The 19905-nt window shown below is 40.3% G+C and overlaps 1 protein-coding gene and 1 non-coding gene across 3 annotated transcripts in view; one reads left to right on the forward strand and one right to left on the reverse strand.

Annotated features, from left to right (window-relative positions):
* Positions 1 to 19905, reverse strand: part of LOC126175512 (splicing factor 3B subunit 2) — a 119101-nt gene that overhangs the window by 34403 nt on the left and 64793 nt on the right. For both annotated transcript variants that reach the window (XM_049922340.1, XM_049922346.1), the window contains 2 exons: positions 9685 to 9891; positions 9259 to 9461 (listed from right to left, as the gene is read on the reverse strand). In XM_049922340.1, coding sequence (XP_049778297.1) covers positions 9259 to 9461; positions 9685 to 9891 — 410 coding nt within the window. The remainder of the gene's footprint in view (positions 1 to 9258; positions 9462 to 9684; positions 9892 to 19905) is intronic.
* Trnat-cgu (transfer RNA threonine (anticodon CGU)) lies at positions 15758 to 15831 on the forward strand. The gene has a single exon. It is a non-coding gene; the product is annotated as a tRNA-Thr (tRNA).

Raw genomic sequence — 19905 nt, forward strand, 5'->3', positions numbered from 1 at the left:
CTCATTATCGCCGCTGGCGGTAAAATTCCATCTGCCGTACGGTGCTGATATCTCTGGGACGTATTGACAATGAACGCGGCCTCATTTTAAAACAATGTGCATGTTTCTATCTCTTTCCAGTCCGGAGAAAAAAAAATCGGAGGCCTTAGAACTTGAATGCACCTCGTACTACACAATGCTTTGATACTGATGCTGAACTGCATGCTAGCACAAACCAGTGGTTGCAATGGCAGATGGCATATTTCTACAGAGATGGTACTGAAAAACTCATGCCACAGTATGACAATTGCCTCAATCTGTATGGCAATTACGTAGAAAAACAGCTTAAGAATGTACCTTTAAAATTATATATAATAAAATTTTATTCACATTGTTAATTTTTTTATATGAAAAGTCTGTTACTTTCTGGATGGCCTTCACAAAAATTGTTTTACAACAAAATCTTTTTAATGTTCAAGTATGTATTGGACTACTGATAAACAGATGTACTTTCAATTGACATAAGATTTTGATGATGTGACAATAGCAATATTTATGAAAACACTCATATCCCAACTTCATGATGCCATGTAGACAAAAATATTTTATTAAGGTGTGGATTTTCCAACATTTAGACAAAATTATGAATTAACGAGAAACTAACCCATGAACCTGGAAAGTAAAGAACTTGTACATCCCAATGAAGTCCAATGCCTGCCACTTGGAACTTGACAGTGAGCCAAGCAGTTTTGAAAAGAAAAAAAGAAGACTATTAGAGAGCAACTGATAGTCCAATTCATGAAAGTAAAGGCTGCCTTGAAGGCAATAGTGGAGTTATTTGCTCTGCTAATAATTAGAAAATAGGAATCAGCGTAATTTGGTGGTGAAAAGCATTTACTAACAGCCTGTAGAAAGCAAGAAAGTACAATTTCCACTATTTTGGAGAGGCATCTCTGGGTAAGTCAGTTGAAATGGTGAATTCTGATGCTGCCAGGATCTGTGGCAGTTGTTACTCTGCCACTTACAGCTGGTCTAATCTGTGTGACTTGTGACTGCACTAAATTATACAGTTAAGTGCAGTTGTCCCATACTAATATGATCAATTTCCTGGCACATGGCAGTAGAATTGTGTATCACCCTTAGATATCACAATGAAAACATTACGTATTTTTTATGAAAACATCAAAGACCTCAATATGAAAGTAGATAACTTTGAGGGTTTGTTGAGTAATATTACTAAGCAGATACCGGGTTTGGAATCAAGTAATTGGGTGGTGAAGTTAACTGTCAAATGGGGCTATTTTAAGTTAAAATTAACAACTGAGGTAATGAAACCAAAAGGAGAAAAGTTGGATAATTAAGATGAAATATTGGGTTGGTGCATAACTTTGTAGCATTTTTCCATTAGTTTGATGAAGACAAGAGATACACATAACAGAGACAGTCTCCTTCACTATTTACAACAATTTACCAATGCTAACTTAACTTTTTGATTCTGCAACTGTAGAAATTGCATGGTTTTGAGACAAAGAACTTGTCAAACTATGTTCGGAGTGCATTTTCATCCAAAAAGGAAGTTCCTTGAATGATGTTTGAGAGAGAGGGGAAAAGGTGAAAATCTGAGGAGGCAAGATCAGGTGAATAAAGTGGGTGCATAATGACTTGTGAAACCAACTCCCACATAGTGTTTTTTTGCTGACTAGCAGAATGCAAGTGGGCATTATTGTGGAGTAGCATCACTCCATACAGCCTTCGTTGTTATTGGATTGCATCTACACGATGTCTCAGTTGGTGGCAATGTCAGCAGTCATAGTTACACCTCCAGGAAGTGATTTTTAGTACGCCACACCATCACTGTTCCACTGATGTACAACATTATCTTTTGTTGATGCATGCATGTCTTTGTACGGGGATTTGCTGCTTTGTTTAGGCTCAACAATTTTTTTCTTTTTCTTATGGCAGCATAACAACACCATTACTTGTCACCAGTAGCAATAGAGTATAGGAATAGTTGGTGTTGTTCACAAGGCAATTGGTGAAGAGTATGCAGAGATGCTCAAAAACCACTTGCTAATTTTTTGTGATTTTGGCTTAGGGCTTGCAATATCCATACACCCAATTTCTGAACCTTCCCCATTGCATGCAAATGTCGCATGATGGTGGAATGATCACAGTTCATCACATTTGCCAGTTCTTGAATTACATAGATCATTGTGGGTTAATGTGTTTAAATGATCATCAAATCCCGAAGGTCTTCCCTAAAGTGGAGAGGCAGAACAGTTAAAACAATCCTCCCTAAAAAAAAGAAAACTATTTTCTTGCCATACTCAGTCAGTGGCATTATCCCTATAGATGGTGCAAATGTTTCTGGCTGCCTCTGCTGCTATCACCCCTCTGTTGAACTCAAACAGAAGTATGCGTCGGAACTGTTATTATTTCTCCACTTGACACTCCATTTTCTAGCATCCACAGCTACACTCACATCTCCAAATGACAAAATGAAAACATGTACACTCAAATAGCAACCATGAACAACAAATGAAAAATGGTCATTGATAAATAAAACCACAGCAACTGGTACACCAACATGCAAAACTAAAACCCTATCAAATTGTATACGTGGACAAGTAAAAAAAAAAATTCCTGGATTTCTCCCGGATTCCCTGATTAAAAACACACTTTCTCCCTGGTGAAAACATACTTTTTCCCTGTTAACTGACAGTATATTTTCTCTCGGAACTGTGTAACTTATCAGTCCTTTGAATAGTTATGGTTTTATACACGGGTGTTGAATTTCCTGGTGCTTTAGAAAAAGAAACTCAGGGAAAAACCACACTTTGGAAATATCTTTAATTTACAGCAACATGTACACGACATATTTTCGTATTACGAAAGTATATATTCGAATTCCACCAAACACGGCATATTACTTGTGCTTTTGTGAGGAGTCAAAGCTCATGTCATGTGATCTTGCCAGCCGATGACAGCAGATATTCAGAGCTTAGGACACTTGATGTAGTCAGCAAGTAGCAATATCACTGTTAAGTAGCGCGAACACACAAACAGGAAAAGTTAATGGTTTAATTATTATACATAGAGTTGCTACAAAAAAAGAAAAGCTTTCACATATAATATTGGTCTCTAAGGTTAACATGCTGCAAGAGAACCTAAGCTTTCACATATAATGTTGGTCTTTTATGGGCATATTATACTTTTAAGATATATCACATAATTAATAATGACATGAATGTCTGATCTTCTGGGCTCGAAATTCACCTAAATGGCTCATCATCAACGAATTGATTTTTAAATGAGAGTCAAAGGCTCTGTGATTTAAGAAATTCATCGTACATTCTCGCACATAGTTCAACTTGCGTAAAAGGAAATTTACTTTGAAAGTAATGCTTTTCAAACCATTATTCGCAAATATTTTCCCGCGATCTGTTAGAAATAGGTTCATTTGAGCACTTGCAGAGAGCGCAAGATGACAGGCGCCACTGTGCTTGCACAGCTACGATGACATAGGAGGCCTGTATGTTCATACAGATAAAGCATTAAAAGATCTTACATACTGTCAAAAGAAACAAGACATCAGAGGATACTCCAAGAGTATCTGAATTTCATGACCCATACTAAAATGTGCACATTTAAAGTGCACATTCGTATGTCCAGATTCCCAGTGAAGGCCTCGGCCTGATATTAAGCTTTTCAATGTGGTTTTCGGGATGTAAATTTTCTTGGCGTACAAATACTGTGTTATCTCATGTTTGGTTCTTTATTATGGCATAACGCCATACGTGCTAGAAGATGAAAACGTGCACTTGAAACGCAGCGAACAGTTTAAACTAGCCAATAGTGTAGAATTAAACACTTCATTTCAAACATATTGACTGCCCCAGTGGAAAAGATTAATAAAAGAAAGTTTCTTTAGCGAACCAACAAAAATAACTTCATTGTTCTGCAAGGCAATTAATGCTTGACTGTCAGAAAGATGTAAACAAAATAAAATCTGAAACTAATAACATATCTTAACCTTCTGTAATTATGTGAATGTATTCAACTGATAGCTCCCGGCCACAGAAATCCGTTTTGTTTTCATTTCACGGAAGAGCAGTAAACAAAGAGGACACAGTAAAATCACTAAATGTAAACATGGGTCACACGGACGCTATCCACTTCCCAATTATAACTCAGACTGCTCTGCGCATCAGCCCCAGATCTGCAACATTTCCGACCGGAGGCAATACCAAATAGTGGTGCAACCCCCCCCCCCCCCCCCCCTTCCTCGAGCATTTGAGATAGTAAAAAAAAAAAACATATTCATTTTGTAGCGCATATCTTTCTGAAGAGTCTCATGCATGAAACATATGTATTCAAGAAAATGTAAGACATGTTATTTGGTCTTCATTGTGCCGAAGTGCAGTGTCACGTCTCTTCACACAGCATTCTTCTATCGCACGTTGCTGTGTTTCGCTCTGTGGAATTGAAACATGTATATCTTGTAATGGATGCCATCAAACTATATTCAGGACAGTGGAAATTAAAATGTCCTGTGGTATCTCTCCTGCTTCCAGTCGGTCGGTTTGACATCCCCCCCCCCCCCTTAAAAAAAAAAAAAAAAAAAAAAAAAAAAAAAAAAAAAAAAAAAAAAAAAAAGGGAACTCTGCAGGAAATTTGCACTATTTATTCCCTATTAGCTAACAGCTTGGTGCTTTGTGCGGCATAAAATTAAATATAGGATACATAAAACCAGTAAAGACAAGAGACAAGCAGGACAGTACACAATTCTTCAATCCTTAGCTCCTATAATTTTTTTCTCTAATCTTCCTACAGCTTTACATAGCGTGCTTTCCTTTCTGTGAAAGAACCTATTACCTCATCAAAAATTGTCAAACGTTTTGCTACACGAAAAATTGAAATGTTGTTGTCTAATACAGAAAAGCTGTTAATAGAAATAGGACCCAAGACTGGTGTGGTTTCTCGATCTGATTATGTCTATTTTATCACTGTGTACTATATAAGATAATAATCTAATACTGCAGCAATTGTAAAAAAAAACACCAAATAAACGAGACTGTTTTGGCACAAATGGTCATTTTTATAACACGACAGAATATAATTCACGAAGTACCAATATCAAATGCCCACTACAAGCAAAAAGTTTAATGTTAGGAAATAGTTTCACAATTCATTCATAAGCTCCAGTTTCTCAAGTATGAGATAAAAAAGTAGTAGCACGAAATTTTTATACAGCTTTGGAACCATCATATTCTTCCATAATTTGTGTCATGTCTCCGTTTCTTGTCCTTCTTCGTTCTAACAAATAAGTCTTGTCATCACTAATTCTACAACTATTTCTGCCAATGTCAAAACTTATTCGCCGCTTAACTTCACTAACTCTGCCAGAATCACCAGTTTAGTTGTCCCGCTAGTATTCTCAGGCTAGGCATTGTTACATGTTCGTACAACGCATTTTCTGCGCTACTTCCAGAACAGAACTTAAAGTGTCTGCTAGCCGGGAACCATGCAACTGGCCCTTACTAGTATAGTGATCTGGTCAAAACTTTTCTGTCAAAATTTCATTTTCTTGGATACACCGAGAAGATAATACGTAATCGTTCTTGTTATCCCTGTTAGTCGTTTATTTCCTCTCTGGTAGTCTGAATCTATGGATTTCACTAGTAATTACAACAACACTCATCTTTCGCAAAACCCAGTCAACCACATAATGAGACAGCAGTTGTCATTTATCTGTTCAGCTTTACTCCAATCAGCTCGTATAGCCCCTTTGTCTGCAGGGAAGTTAGTTTCTAGATGCGACGAGGATTCCCTTGACAGAGACATCACGTGCACTATGTACGCATTCACAAATCCACTTATGATTCATTCATTCAGAAATCAACTTCGAATGTGTTCAAAAATCGACAGGAATGAGTTTCAAAGTCATATGAATAATTGATAGACCAACGTGCACTGGATGCTACGTGCTTTGCGAAACAAGGTTTTTGTCCTGAAGAAAATGAATCTGCCCCCCCCTCCTCCCCCCCCCCCCTTTCTAGATCCGGGCCTGCTGTGCATGCATGAATCTGGCAACTCGGGTGCACCAGCAAATTTTTTCCTGGTAGCATCTAGCTGCTTGCTGCAACTGCTTACACAACCAACAGCCACATTTCTGTAGCCACAAGCGGGAGAAGGTACTACTCAACTGCAAATGCACATGATCCCGCTCGTAACTGCTAAAACAAATCTGATGTAAACAGTAGTGACTTCATGCCCATCGGAGGCAATTTGTTGTTACAAAGCATTGCATAGTCTTCCTAAAGCCTTTGACACATTTTGCTGTTGGCAGACGCTTGTATGCACACTGTTCTTTGTTGTTGTATATGGTGCATTTCCTTTGCAATTTAAGTTTTATTTTCATTTTTTCTCTCGTTCATGTTTTATTGCTGCAGTATTATTCTGAGGCAGCGGGATACAGTAATATCCTTTGTTAAAATATTGGTTCTTACAAGTCAAAACTTCAAAAATTTAACTGAAAACAAAAACCATGAAAAATTCCAGGAATTCTAAACAATTCTCGGGTTTTTCCCAGTTTTCTCTCGGATGAAAAAATTCGAGGGTTTTTCTCGGTTCTCCCGGGTCATGTACATCCTACCTATGAACATATGCACCAACCTAATATATAGCCATAGATGGATAAAACTCAAATAGAATGGAACAACCAGAGATTGTTACTCGCCAGATGAGGAAGCACTGAGTGGCAGATGAGGAACTAAGTGGCAGATGAGCACAATGAAAGCGTGCGCACACACACAGTCACTGTCATCTCTGGGCACTAAAGCATGACTGCAAATGTGGTAAGCATCCATCTAAGCTGGGGTGGTGTGGGTATTGGGAGCACAGAAAACATGTGAGGCAGGGAGACTGAGGGATAGAAGGGTAGGAAAGAGGGAAGGTGCTACAGCGCAGCCTGTGGGAGTGTTCAGGGAGACAAGTTGCTAGGTGCAGCTGTGCTGTGTGTGCAAAAGGGGGGGAATGGACAAGGGGAGAAGTAGAGCAGGTGATAGGACTATGCAGGTGTGCTGATGTGATAAGAGACACGTTTGAGGCTGCAGTGAGAGTAGGGAAGGGTATAGAGGCAGGTGAAGATCATGGAGGTCAGTGGCTAGCAAAGGTTGAAGCCGGGAGGGGGGTTATGTGAGAGCAGGCCATGTCACTTGTACAGTTCCCATTTTTGTAGTGCAGAGAAGCTAGTAGTGGTGGGAAGAATTCAAAGGGTAGAGATTGTGAGGCAGTTGTCAATGTCAAGCACATCAAGTCGGGCAGCATGCTTAGCAACTGGGTGGTCCAGCTGTCTCTTGGCCACACCTTGGCAGTGGCCATTCATATAGACAGAGAGCTTGTAGAGGACATCACTACGTAGAATGCCGCATAGTGTTTAAGGCTAAGATAGTAGATCACATGGCTGTTTTCAGAGGTGGTCCTGCCTTTGATAGGGTAGGAGGTGCCTTTGACAGGACTGGAATAGGTGGTAGCGAGAGCATGTAGGGGACAAATCTTGTATCTAGATCTATTACAGGAATATGAGTTATTGGGCAAGGGGTTAACGGCAGGGGTGGAATAGGGGTGGACGAGGATGCTGTATACGCAGGGTGGATGGAGGGGTACCATTGTGGGGGGAATGGGGATGATATTTCCCATTTAGGGTAATGATGAGAGGTAACTGAAACCTTGATAGAAAACATAATACAGTTGCTTCAGCCCTGGGTGTTAATGAGTCATGTGGGGGTTGGAGGGGCGGGTTCTCATTTGTAGCTGATCAATAGGTATGTGGGGGCTGGTAGGTGACTGGGGAGTCAAAGCTTGGGAAGAGATTTGTTTCTGGAGAAGATTGGGAGGGTGATTCCATCTGCAAAAGGCCTCAGTGAGCTCCTTGGCATATTTTGAGAAGGACTACATGCGTGACAACCACAGGTTGCTAGGCTGTACAGCAGGGACTGCTTGGTGTGGAGTGGGTGGCACTTATCAAAGTAGAGGTATTGTTGGTGGTATGTAGGTCTGATGTGGATGCATATAGTGATGGAGCCATCCATGAGGCTGAAGTTGACATAAAGGAAAGTGGCTTGTTGGTCTGAGGAGAACCATCCAGATCAGGAAGATGTCATCAATGAATCTGAACCAGGTGAGGGGTCTGCAATTCCTTTTGATGGCCAATGAGTAGGTTGGTACAGGATGGTGCAATGGAGTGCACGTTGCTATACCATGTGTTTGTTTGTAGGTGATACTTTCAATGAAGTAATTTTTGCTCAGGATATAGTTGGTCATCATGACCAGGTACGTAGTAAGTTTGGAATAAGGTGGGTGTTAGAAAGATAGTGTTCAATGGTGGCAAGGCTATAGGCATTGGGGACATTGGTTAAGAGAGGAGTGGTATCAACAGTGATGAGCAGCGTATGGCGTGGTAAAGGAGCAGTTAATAAGCTGAAGGTGTTGGTCCACAAGGGCACAGAGTCTCTCTCTGGATGCATTATATTCAGCCACAATGGTGTGTGCTGTGTGACAGGTTTTATGTACTTTAGGAATCATGCATAAGATAGAATGTGAGGAGTGACTTTGGTGAGGAGGGGGATAGGTTCAAGGGAGAGGTTATGGGATGGACTTATAGATTTGAAGAAAGATTGTAGATCCAGCTGGATTTCTGGAATGGGATCACTGTAGCAGTGCTTGCAGGCAGACATGTCCAACAGCTGGTAGAGCCCTTTTGCCAGGTAATCTGTGGTTCATAACCTGGTACGCATTGGTCAGCAGGTAAGATTATAAGGTCAAGATATGCTGATCCCGACAATTTGTTACTCCCAATATTTTTATGAGTTGACTGATTCATATCAGCACTGAAGAAAACTGTCCAGAGTGCCCCAAGGTTAATGCAAGTCATTAGCAAATGTGCTATCATAACCGCATGTTTGGAATGGAGTCCAACACTGGAGTCAATAAACTTAAGTCACTAGCAAGTGTGCAACAGCAAACTTAGGATAACATCTTATGGATTTAAATTACAATGACTACAAAAGCATTTATTTCAATAAAACCTCTGCATGAGCTGTTAGTTCAGGAGGTGGCTAAGAAATACGTTCTCCAATTTGAAATAGGCTACAAACCAATGTTATTTCCAATTCCTCTTCACCCCTTTACCAGGCTTTATTTTGTTAAATACTGTATTCAAAGTTCAGAAATGTCAAAAGCTCACACTAATCAAAACAAGATAGGACTACTACTTACTTAAAAAATGCATCATGGAGTTTTTGGTAGTCAATATCAATTTTTCCAAGCTTTGGACGGGCACGTTCTCTCATTTTTGCTTTCAATGTTCGTTGGTCTTCCTTCTCCTGTAACGCTGCACGCATCTCCATAATTCCTGTCTTTTTTATGAAGTCTGGCAGATCAAAAGGTGGCTTTTCTATCCCTCTTTTACCTTGTAAATACTGAAAATGATTTTGGCAAAAAGGTCAGACTTACAAGGAGAAAAAATGTTAGTGAAGGTGGTGGTGATGACGATGACAATGATGATGATGATGATGATGATGATGATGATAATATTAATAAAAATAATAACAACAATAATAACAACAACAACATACATGTAGCAAACAGAGAAATACAAAGCCAATTTGTCTGCAATGACAGACCTAAAGCTGTTGTGTTTACCTTCCTCTTAAAGCACCAATGTCTTGGAACAGGAACAGTATTACGGTGAGCTTTTAACTGAACGAGTAGTTTGGGATCTCTGGCAGTAACATCATGCATTTCAACAACATCTGGTCTACTGACAAGTTGTTTCAACTCTGCAACACTGAGCCTTGTCAGTTTCTTCATTTTACGCTTTGAAAGCTTTGTTTTCTCCTCTTCCTTCTTCTAAAAAATGCAAAACAGTAAATTATTGTTAAAATCAGGAAATATTTCAAATCTGGGAGAGAGAAATCTAGAGAAACCAGTATGGTTAATGGCAATATAATACAAACTTAACTATACTATTAGTGCAAATATGAATCTGTCAAATGTGACAGAATCTCTCTCACTTATGTCCAGAAAAACATACACAAGGATTTGGAACATTGTTTAGTGTTAATCACTCCATACTATATTGCATACTTGAGGCTCATGAGAACCACTTCTCTCAGCTGTACTAAGACCTTCTTCGTCTCTTCCCTGGAAAATTTTGAACAAAGTAAACCTTTGGAGTTCTGTGAGGTCCCATCTTCCTTGCATGATAGACAGTAAAACTGCGATCACTTCAATTCAAGGTTCTCCAAGAAACTTCTGTCAAACAGAAGCTGTTGTTGGATTTTTCATTGCTTATTTTATCTAATATTGTTTTCTGTAGGATGGAACTTCATTTTTGTTGTCTGGAGACAGTTCTTATTTGGTACAGTTATGGCTTCTAGTCCTCCGTGTGGTAATATTGGTAGGAGACAAGTCTTGTATAGGCTGAACTTAGAAAGTATATCAAAATATTCTGTTTCCAAGTATTTGACTTACCACATGATAGAATTTGGAAACTTTTTGAAAATTCTGTTTCCATTCTCTTGATGTATGGTACTGACTACAGAAATGATGCTACCCAAGCATTAGAGATTGTTGAACATATCTATCTCCTCACCTGTTGTTCTTGGATGGATTGTCAGAGAGGTCCTACTTGACACCAAATCAACCCTCATGATGTTGCTGATTTTAGGACCAATTTTTATGATTATTTCATGCCAAAGGTCTAGTTTTGTTTGTGCATACACTTCTGTCTCCCCCATTTTAACTAATATGGTTCACTATTTTTACCATCAGGTAAAATCATAGCCCAGTATGAGACATTAAAAGAATGAACTACCAGATGACATCTTACCTTGATATAGACTCTTAATGTACACAACACAAAGTAATGCTGTCATAACAGGAAATTAATTCAGGCTCATAAGCTGTATGTGGCCCTTGTCAATTTCTAGTGCAGATATTGTAGACTTGTCAATGCTGTACACGAGCAATTTTTATACATTGTACATAGGAGTTATTTATAATGTTACAGGTTATGCAGTTAGTTCTAAAAACTGTAAACTACATCTGCTCAAATGCCAACACACACTGACCGTTTGATCTTTCACAGAAGCAAAATGCAATGCCAAGCTTCCTGATGTACGGTTTGTACTCGAGGAAATTTTCAGCACTTACAAAAATGATTAAAAAAGAGACAGAAAACTTATTTCTGACTCAGCACAGATTGTGTTTTCATGACAAATTGTTTCAAAACAGCTTATGATTAAAACACTCACTCATTTCAAATGTCCGAAGAAAAATGCCGAAACCATTCTTGAAGTTCAGGTGAATACAGAAGCTTATTAACATAAATGTCTGATCTCCTATCTATCATGCATTTCGCAGTGGCATGTAGATTACCATATTCACACAAACATTAGGTGACCTTTTTTTCCAATTTTTGTGGTCCAAAAATGCACCTGCAGCTTAGATTCTGAGACAAAACCTGAGGAAGTTCTGAAAAATGCCACTAGAAATTATAACAGAAGTTATTTTGCCAGAGAAGCCATTGTGTTAGTGTTTCAAGTATTAAATATTAATTAACCCTGTGGTGCATAAATTTCACTGCAGTGGACAACTTTTAATGGTCAATTCTCTGGCGTTTTCAATCAGTCATGAGGCTGCAAATGCATGCTGGACACAACACCAGTAGGGAGTCCCCACTGCAGTGAACTGTGTGCATTTGCAGCCTCAGGACTGATTGAAAATGCCAAAGAAGCCACCATTAACAGCTGTCCACTGTAGTGGACACTATGCGCCACAGGGTTAAATTCAAATTTAATATTGCTCATATTTGCATTTAGTAGTTTTTTTGAATACTCATGGCCAATAAAATAAATCTCTTTACATACGTGTCACCAAAATGGACATTTTTAAGAAACTTGCAGATGTTGGCAAGCATGGGGAGTACAGTTTACATTTCGACAGCTCCAACTGCATTCAGATGCTGTCGGCACATACCCATATACATCAAGCCATTTCTCTATGTTGCGAATATTCGTGACTTAACAATAAGTGTTTCAATGCATTCATTTCATTTCATATTTATGAGTACAATAAGTTCCACATTTGAATATGGGGGCCCTTATAAATGAACTTTTATGAAATCTTGTTACGTCCACGAGAGATTTCTACCACAACAGACTCTCAATACGAATCACATGTTATCTATGCTGCATGCAATGGGTGAAACTTTTCCACTGCAAATACCTCACCCCGCTTCATTTGTGTTTCATCCAGCGGTCTCTGGGTCAATGAGAGTAGTGCTTGCTATGATGTTTGTTGGTGGTACTGTAGTGATTCAACAATTTCTGTGTAAATTCTAGAACCACTCAGACTCCTACCATCTCGAACACACGATATTCTGGATACGAGAGTGGGATGGTAGAATCCTACCTACTACGCGTCACGTTTGTATGTGCAGATTTAACATCAGTCGCGGGAAGAAAGTAGATGTGGCGGACGAACAGCACCGAGAAGTACCTGTCGGGCAATCCATAGATGTTTTAGTGAGTGCGTAAGGAAGAACCATGGAGTTTATATCCAGCTCTGTGCTTATTGGATCATTGACTATTGTTATTAAAACAAAGACAGTTGAAAAATAAGTCTTGGAAACTCTTGACATGACCTTGCTATAGGCAAGACTTATTTTCTTATGTATGTTAAGAAAAGTTAAGGTATCAAAGCGAACTTCCTTTTAACTGTAATTCAATTTGTTTCTGATGTTCGACTATACGAGATACTTACCGGAAGTGATATATTTATGTTGAAACTGAGAGTTTTATTGTGTATGAAAGTCAAATACATCGTTAATTGACGAAAATCAATGTTTGTATGTCTACTTATTTCATAAGTAGACAGAGTCTAAAAATTCCTGTACCTAGCGTTATTGGACGGAGAAGAAGTCAAGAGGGTTTCCGGCAGCCGGCTATCCAGTAAAGATGAGTGGCTGCAAATTCCAAGCAAGTCACCTCATAAAGAAGTGGAATGTGGTTTGGGGGGAATAAACTGAAAGAACCAAGATTCACACTCACGCTTTAAATCAGAAACGTTAGAGTACATTAGGTTTTCACCCTTTGTTTCAGTCTATTTCAGCATTTTTCTTAAGTGCTAGGTTTTAGTCTACCACGACGAAGTGTGTTCACTATACCATGAAGTTTAAAAGAGGAGTGGTTTCTCTTGCTGAGAAAACATTAAATCATGCTGCAGGTCAACAATACAGGATAAACAAGAGCAATGTGAGACAAGGAAGACAGCAACAGGAACAACTTTTATAGCTTGTTCCTGCAACACACAAACATTTTCTATACCAAAATGTGGGCACTATTACAGGTTAGAAGTTGGGCTGAATGATTTCATTAGGGAGTAGCAACAAAGTGTTTACCCGTCAGTGCAGAAATGATTGAAGTTAAAAAACATGAAGTCGCTCGACAGCAGAAAATCGCAAATTTCAAAGAAGCCACAACTGAGTTGCCCGTTTCATGCAACTTTAGGAATTGTCTTTTCGTAGGGTACTTCAATTGCACAGAACTCGTCAAATTTCAGCAGTTCACAATTAGGCAGGGCACCATTTTACTTGCCACTATTTATTCTTTTTAAGAACAAATATACATTTGGAATCATTATACTCATCCATTAATTTGTGTGATGTCCCTGTCCCGTTTCTTCTCCTTCCTCATTCTAACAAACAATCTTATCACTAATTCTATAACTATTCCTGCCACTGTCAAAACTTATTTGCTGATTAATTTCATTAACCCTGTCAGAATCATTGGTTTCGTTATCCCGCGAGTATTCTCCAGCTAGGCATTGTTACATGTTCATACAACGCATTTTCTGTGCTACTTCAAGAACAGAACTTAAACGGCTGCTAGCCTGGGACCGTACAACTGGCCCTTATTAGTGTAGTGATCTGGCCAAACATTTTCTGTCAAAATTTCATTTTCTTGTATACACCGAGAAGATAATACATGATCTTTCTTACCTATTATTCCTGTTAGACGTTTATTTCCACTCTTGTAATCTGAATCTATGGATTTCGCTAGTAAATATAACAACTCTGATCATTCGCAAACCCAATCAACCACGTAATCAGACTGCGATTGACATTTATCTGTTCAGCTTTATTCCGCTCAGCTTGCATAGCCCCGTCCCCTTTTGTCTGAAGGAAAGTTTATTTCTAGATACGACGAGAATTCCCCCGACAGACATCACGTATACTATGCACACATTCAAAAATCAACTTATGATTCATTCAGAAATGAACTTAGAAGGTGTTAAAGAATGTTAAAAAACCAACATGGATGCGTTGAAAATCATACGAATAACTGGAATAATCGATAGACCAACGTGTACTGGACGCTAGGCACTTTGTGACACACGGTTTTTTCCCCCAAGAATATGAATATGCAACCCTGTTCCCCCCCCCCCCCCCCCAAATTGCCACTTGCCACCCTAGATTCTGCGCATGCATGTTTGAGGCTGGCAGCTTGGGCGCGCCAGTAAAATTTTTCCCAATAGCATCTAGGTGCTTACTGCGACTGCTAATACAGCCAACAGCCACATTTCTGTAGCGGGAAAAGATATGTGACTCAACTGCGCATGTGCATGAGCTTGCTCGTAACTGCTATAACGCATCTATTGGAAACATTTGTGACGTCACGTTCATTGGAGCCAATTTGTTATTATGAAGCATTGCACAGTATTCCTAAAGTCTTTGACACATTTTGCTGCTGGCAGACACTTGTATGGGTACTGTGTTTTGTTGTTATATATGGCACATTTCCTTTGCAATTTAAGTTCTATTTTCGTTTTTTTCCCTTGTTCATCTTTTATTGCTGCAGTATTATTCTGCAGCAGCGGGATATAGTAACATCCTTTGTTAGCGTATCTGTTCTTACCAGTCAAAATTACGAAAATTTAACTGGAAACTACAACAATGAAATATTCCCAGAATTCTAAAAAATTCCCAATTTTTTCCCGGTGTTCTCCCGGATGAAAAAATTCCTGGGTTTTTTCCTGGATCTCTCAGGCCGTATACACCCTGTTCACATTTTTTCTTCCTTTGGCTTTAATATTGGATTTATAGAACAACTGTGTCCGCTGCTCGTGGTCTCGTGGTAGGGTTCTCTCTTCCCAAGTACAGGGTCCTGGGTTCGATTCCCGGTGGGGTCAGGGATTTTCCCTGTCTCGAGATGACTGGGTGTTGTTGTGTCGTCATCATCAGCATTCATCCCCATTACTGTCGGAGGAAGGCAATGACAAACCCACCTCCACTAGGACTTTGTCTAGCACGGCGGTGCGGGTCTCCCGCATCGTTCCCCTATGCTCCGTCAAGGAGTATGGGACATCATCATCATCATCATCATCATCATCATCATCATCAGAACAACTGTGGAAAGTGAGAATCATAACATAAATTATATATATGAAGATGGTATCTGTCCTTACGGACATGTCCGAAAGAACAGATACCATCTTCATATATATAATTAAGGCTCACCGGCCATTTGATCATCTTCTTCTGTGCGGATGCACAAACAGTGCCCGAACTCTTACGGGAATCAGCAAAAAGCCGCCAGTAATGAGTATAATGGGCAGGGGCACTATGAATATAGTGCGGGACAATTAATTGGGAATGTGGGTCTCACGGGAGGCGTGCCAGAGATAAGGCCCTGCAGTCACACTATCCTCTGTGTCCTCGGTGGCTCAGATGGATAGAGCATCTGCCACGTAAGCAGGAGATCCCGGGTTCGAGTCCCGGTCGGGGCACACATTTTCAACTGACCCGTTGACTTATATCAATGCCCGTATGCAGTTAGAGGTATTCTTTTCATTGTAATAACATAAATTAATGATATGGTTATAATAGAAGGAAACATTCCATGAAGGAAAAATATACCTAAAAACAAAGATGATGTGACTTACCAAATGAAAGTGCTGGCAGGTCGACAGACACACAAACGAACACAAACATACACACAAAATTCAAGCTTTCGCAACAAACTGTTGCCTCATCAGGAAAGAGGGAAGGAGAGGGAAAGACGAAAGGATGTGGGTTTTAGGGGAGAGGGTAAGGAGTCATTCCAGTCCCGGGAGCGGAAAGACTTACCTTATGGGGAAAAAAGGACGGGTATACACTCGCGCACACACACACATATCCAACCACACATATACAGACACAAGCAGACATATTTAAAGACATATTTAAATATGTCTGCTTGTGTCTGTATATGTGTGGATGGATATGTGTGTGTGTGCGAGTGTATACCCGTCCTTTTTTCCCCATAAGGTAAGTCTTTCCGCTCCCGGGACTGGAATGACTCCTTACCCTCTCCCCTAAAACCCACATCCTTTCGTCTTTCCCTCTCCTTCCCTCTTTCCTGATGAGGCAACAGTTTGTTGCGAAAGCTTGAATTTTGTGTGTATGTTTGTGTTCGTTTGTGTGTCTGTCGACCTGCCAGCACTTTCATTTGGTAAGTCACATCATCTTTGTTTTTAGGTATAATAACATAAATTGCCATACAGTGAGAGTTCATCTTTAGATTATGGATTCTAACTGCTTTGTTATGTTCACAGGTAACTGAACCACATTTCAGTCCCTCGATACAGTGGTAATCCAAAATTTCATTGACGACAGAAATGCAGAAGCTGCCACAGCAGCTTCTGCCTGTCTTTGTCAAAAGAAAGACTAGTTCAGAAGTTTAGGAATGAACTTAGCGAGATAATTTATTACCAAGTGTGAAACCTCCCCAACTCAATTGCTTTCATTACCATAAGTATTAACAGTTGTACACTTTGAATTATATTTTTAGTAATTAGAGACAATAGAAAAGTTTCAATAATTATTTTTACTTTCCAGAGGCAGTTCCCAGTTTGATTACTGGCACATGTAGGACAGATAACCGTGAAGATTCTGAAGACGACTCTTTTAAGAACTCACAGAATACAAGAACCATAACTGATAACACAAGTGTGCAAAATGAGTACTAGAATAGTGTCATTGAAGTTACTATGTGATTTAAAAGGGATAATAAATAAATGCGAAATACAATGAAATTTGGTAAAAGTTACACATTGGACACCTGTTTGCATATTCAGTAGTTTATGTGTGCTATATGTGTATAATATGCATCAAAATGGAGCCTTCGTCATCAGTTAGTAAGATTATAAGGTTTTGAACTGCAAGGATTACTTGGCAGAAGGACTTTGCCAGTTGTCAGATTTGTCAATCTACAAACCCTACCACTGTGACACCATTCCAGAAATCAAGCAGGAACTCCAGTCTCTCGTCAAATCCTTAGGCCCATCCCAGAACCTCTTCCCCGAGTCTATACCTCTCCTCACGCCTACCATTCCTGTACTCCTACCCATCCACCCAGACTTGTCAAAGTGGCCGGTTACTGTGCCCCCCCCCCCCCCCCAAGCGAATCTCTGCTCTCACAGACCCAACAAATTCACCAATCATTTCCTACAGTTGCTCTCCACAGTTCCTTTACCACGTGGTGCCCTGCTTGTCATTGTTCATTATTGATGCCACCTCTCTTTTTCCACTAACATCCCTAACACCCAAGCCCTTGCCACTGTCGAACACTACCTGTCCAAATGTCTGACAAATTCCAAACATACAACCTCCTTCCTGGTTATTATGACAAACTATACCCTCACCCACAACTGCTTCACCTTTCAAGGAATCACCTGCAAAAAAAAATCCGTGGTACAGCAATGGGCATCCACATGGCACCATCTTATGCCAACCTATTCATGGGCCATCTAGAGGAATCCTTCCTAACCACTCAGAATCCCAAACCTGGTTTACATTTATTGATGACATCTTTGTGTTATGGAATGACAGTGAGGACACCCTATCCACATTCCTAATGACTTCAACAACTTCTCTCTCATTCGCTTCATCTGGTCGTCCTCAACTCAACTAGCCACCTTCCTCAAAGTGTACCGTCACCTCAAAAATAGCTAGATCAGTACCTCCATCCATATCACACCTAGAATACCTGCACTTGGCAGCTACCACCCATTCCACACCAAGAAGTAACTTCCATACAACGCAGCCACCCATGGCTGTCACATCCTCAGTGACAAGCACTCCCTCTTGTAATATTCCATGGGTCTTACTGAGGACATCACAGACAGAAATCACCCTCCCAACCCTGAACAGAAACAGCTCTCCTGTGCCTTATCTCTCCAGTCTCTCCAGTCACCCACCACCTCCAAAAGTCTTACTGTCTGGTCACGAAGAGCATTTCCCTCATGCTCAGAACCACCCAGTACTGGAGCAACTGAATCACATTCTCCGCCAGCATTTCAACTATCTCTCATCGTCGTTTGAAATGACTAATGTCCTACCCACCATTCTTCCTACCCCTCCACAGTGGTATTCCACTGCCCATCAAAACTATACAATATACTCGTCCATCCCTACTCCAACCCTGCTCCCAACCACTTGCCTAATGGCTCATATCCCTGTAATAGAGCTAGATGCAAGATCTGTACCATACATCTTCGCACCACCACCTGCTCGAGTCCGGTCACAAGCAACACCAATCCCATCAAAGGCAGGGCTACCAGTGAAAGCAGTCATGTAATCTACAAGCTAAGCTGCTACCACTGTGCTGTGTTCTACATCGGCATGTCAACCAACAAGCTGGCTGTCCACATGAATGGCCACCGAGAAACTGTTGCCAAGAAACAGTTGGACGACCCAGTAGTTGAGTTTGCTGCCCAACACAATGCTATTCACTTCAATGATTGCTTCACAGTCGGCTCCAACTTTTGTAAATCGTGCAGGTGGGAATGCTTCCTGCAGTATAATATATGTTCCAATAACCATCCTGGCCCCAACCCCAACCTTTGTCACTCATTGTCCTTCACCCACCTGTCTTTGTTCCAGCACTACACAGCCTTCTATTCCACCAACACAGCTGCAGTCATTTTGCTTGTTTCCTTTTCTGATCCACTCCTCCACCCAGCCTGCACCTAGTTTCCCTACTCTCTCCGCACTAAGTCCCTGTATGCTCTACAAGCTATCCTGCTATCCCTCCCTCTCCCCACCTCAGTGTCCTCCTTACCCCCTCCACCCAGACTGCTTCTCCAATCATGCGCTTTTGCCTCAATGGCCGGAGACAGTGGTCAAATGTGCGTCAGCTGTGTTTGCATGAATGTGAACTTGTGTGTGTGTGTGTGTGTGTGTGTGTGTGTGTGAACTATTTCAGAAGAAGGCCTTTCGGCCAAAAGCTTACTGGTTTAGCAGTCTTTTTGTTGTGCCTGCCTGCGACTAAACGTCTCCACTATATGGTGAGTAGCAACCTGTCCTTTTCATAGTTTAGTCTGATTTCTACTACTTCCTTGATCACAGAGTCCCGAGAATTCAATATGTGAGCAAGAATTCTCATTTTTTCAAACAAAATGTGGTCTATATTTAACAAGCTATGCTTGGGTAGTGTTGATTTTTTGAAATTCCCTTCTTTAAGTTGACATTTATACTCTACAGAGCAATCAGCAACAGTCTTTACAGACTGCCCCATGTAGCTATTTCCACATTTGCAAGAAATATTATAAATCACTGGTATTCTCACACCAAAGGACAGATCTGTTTCCTTAGCTGTTTAGGACTCTATAGTTGCAGTTACGTGGAGCAGTCTATAAGGACTGTTGCCAATCAATGAATAGAGCATCGGTGTCACCTTAAATATAGGAATTTCGAAACAGCAACAGTGGCTGAGCACCGTCTGTTAAATAAACACCACATTCTGTTTCGACAAATGAGGAGTCTTGCTCGTGCATTGAACTATCGCAGCTCTGTGATCAGGTAAATAGTTGAACTTAGAA

The sequence above is a fragment of the Schistocerca cancellata genome, chromosome 1, assembly GCF_023864275.1.
Source record: "Schistocerca cancellata isolate TAMUIC-IGC-003103 chromosome 1, iqSchCanc2.1, whole genome shotgun sequence".
Taxonomy (NCBI): domain Eukaryota; kingdom Metazoa; phylum Arthropoda; class Insecta; order Orthoptera; family Acrididae; genus Schistocerca; species Schistocerca cancellata.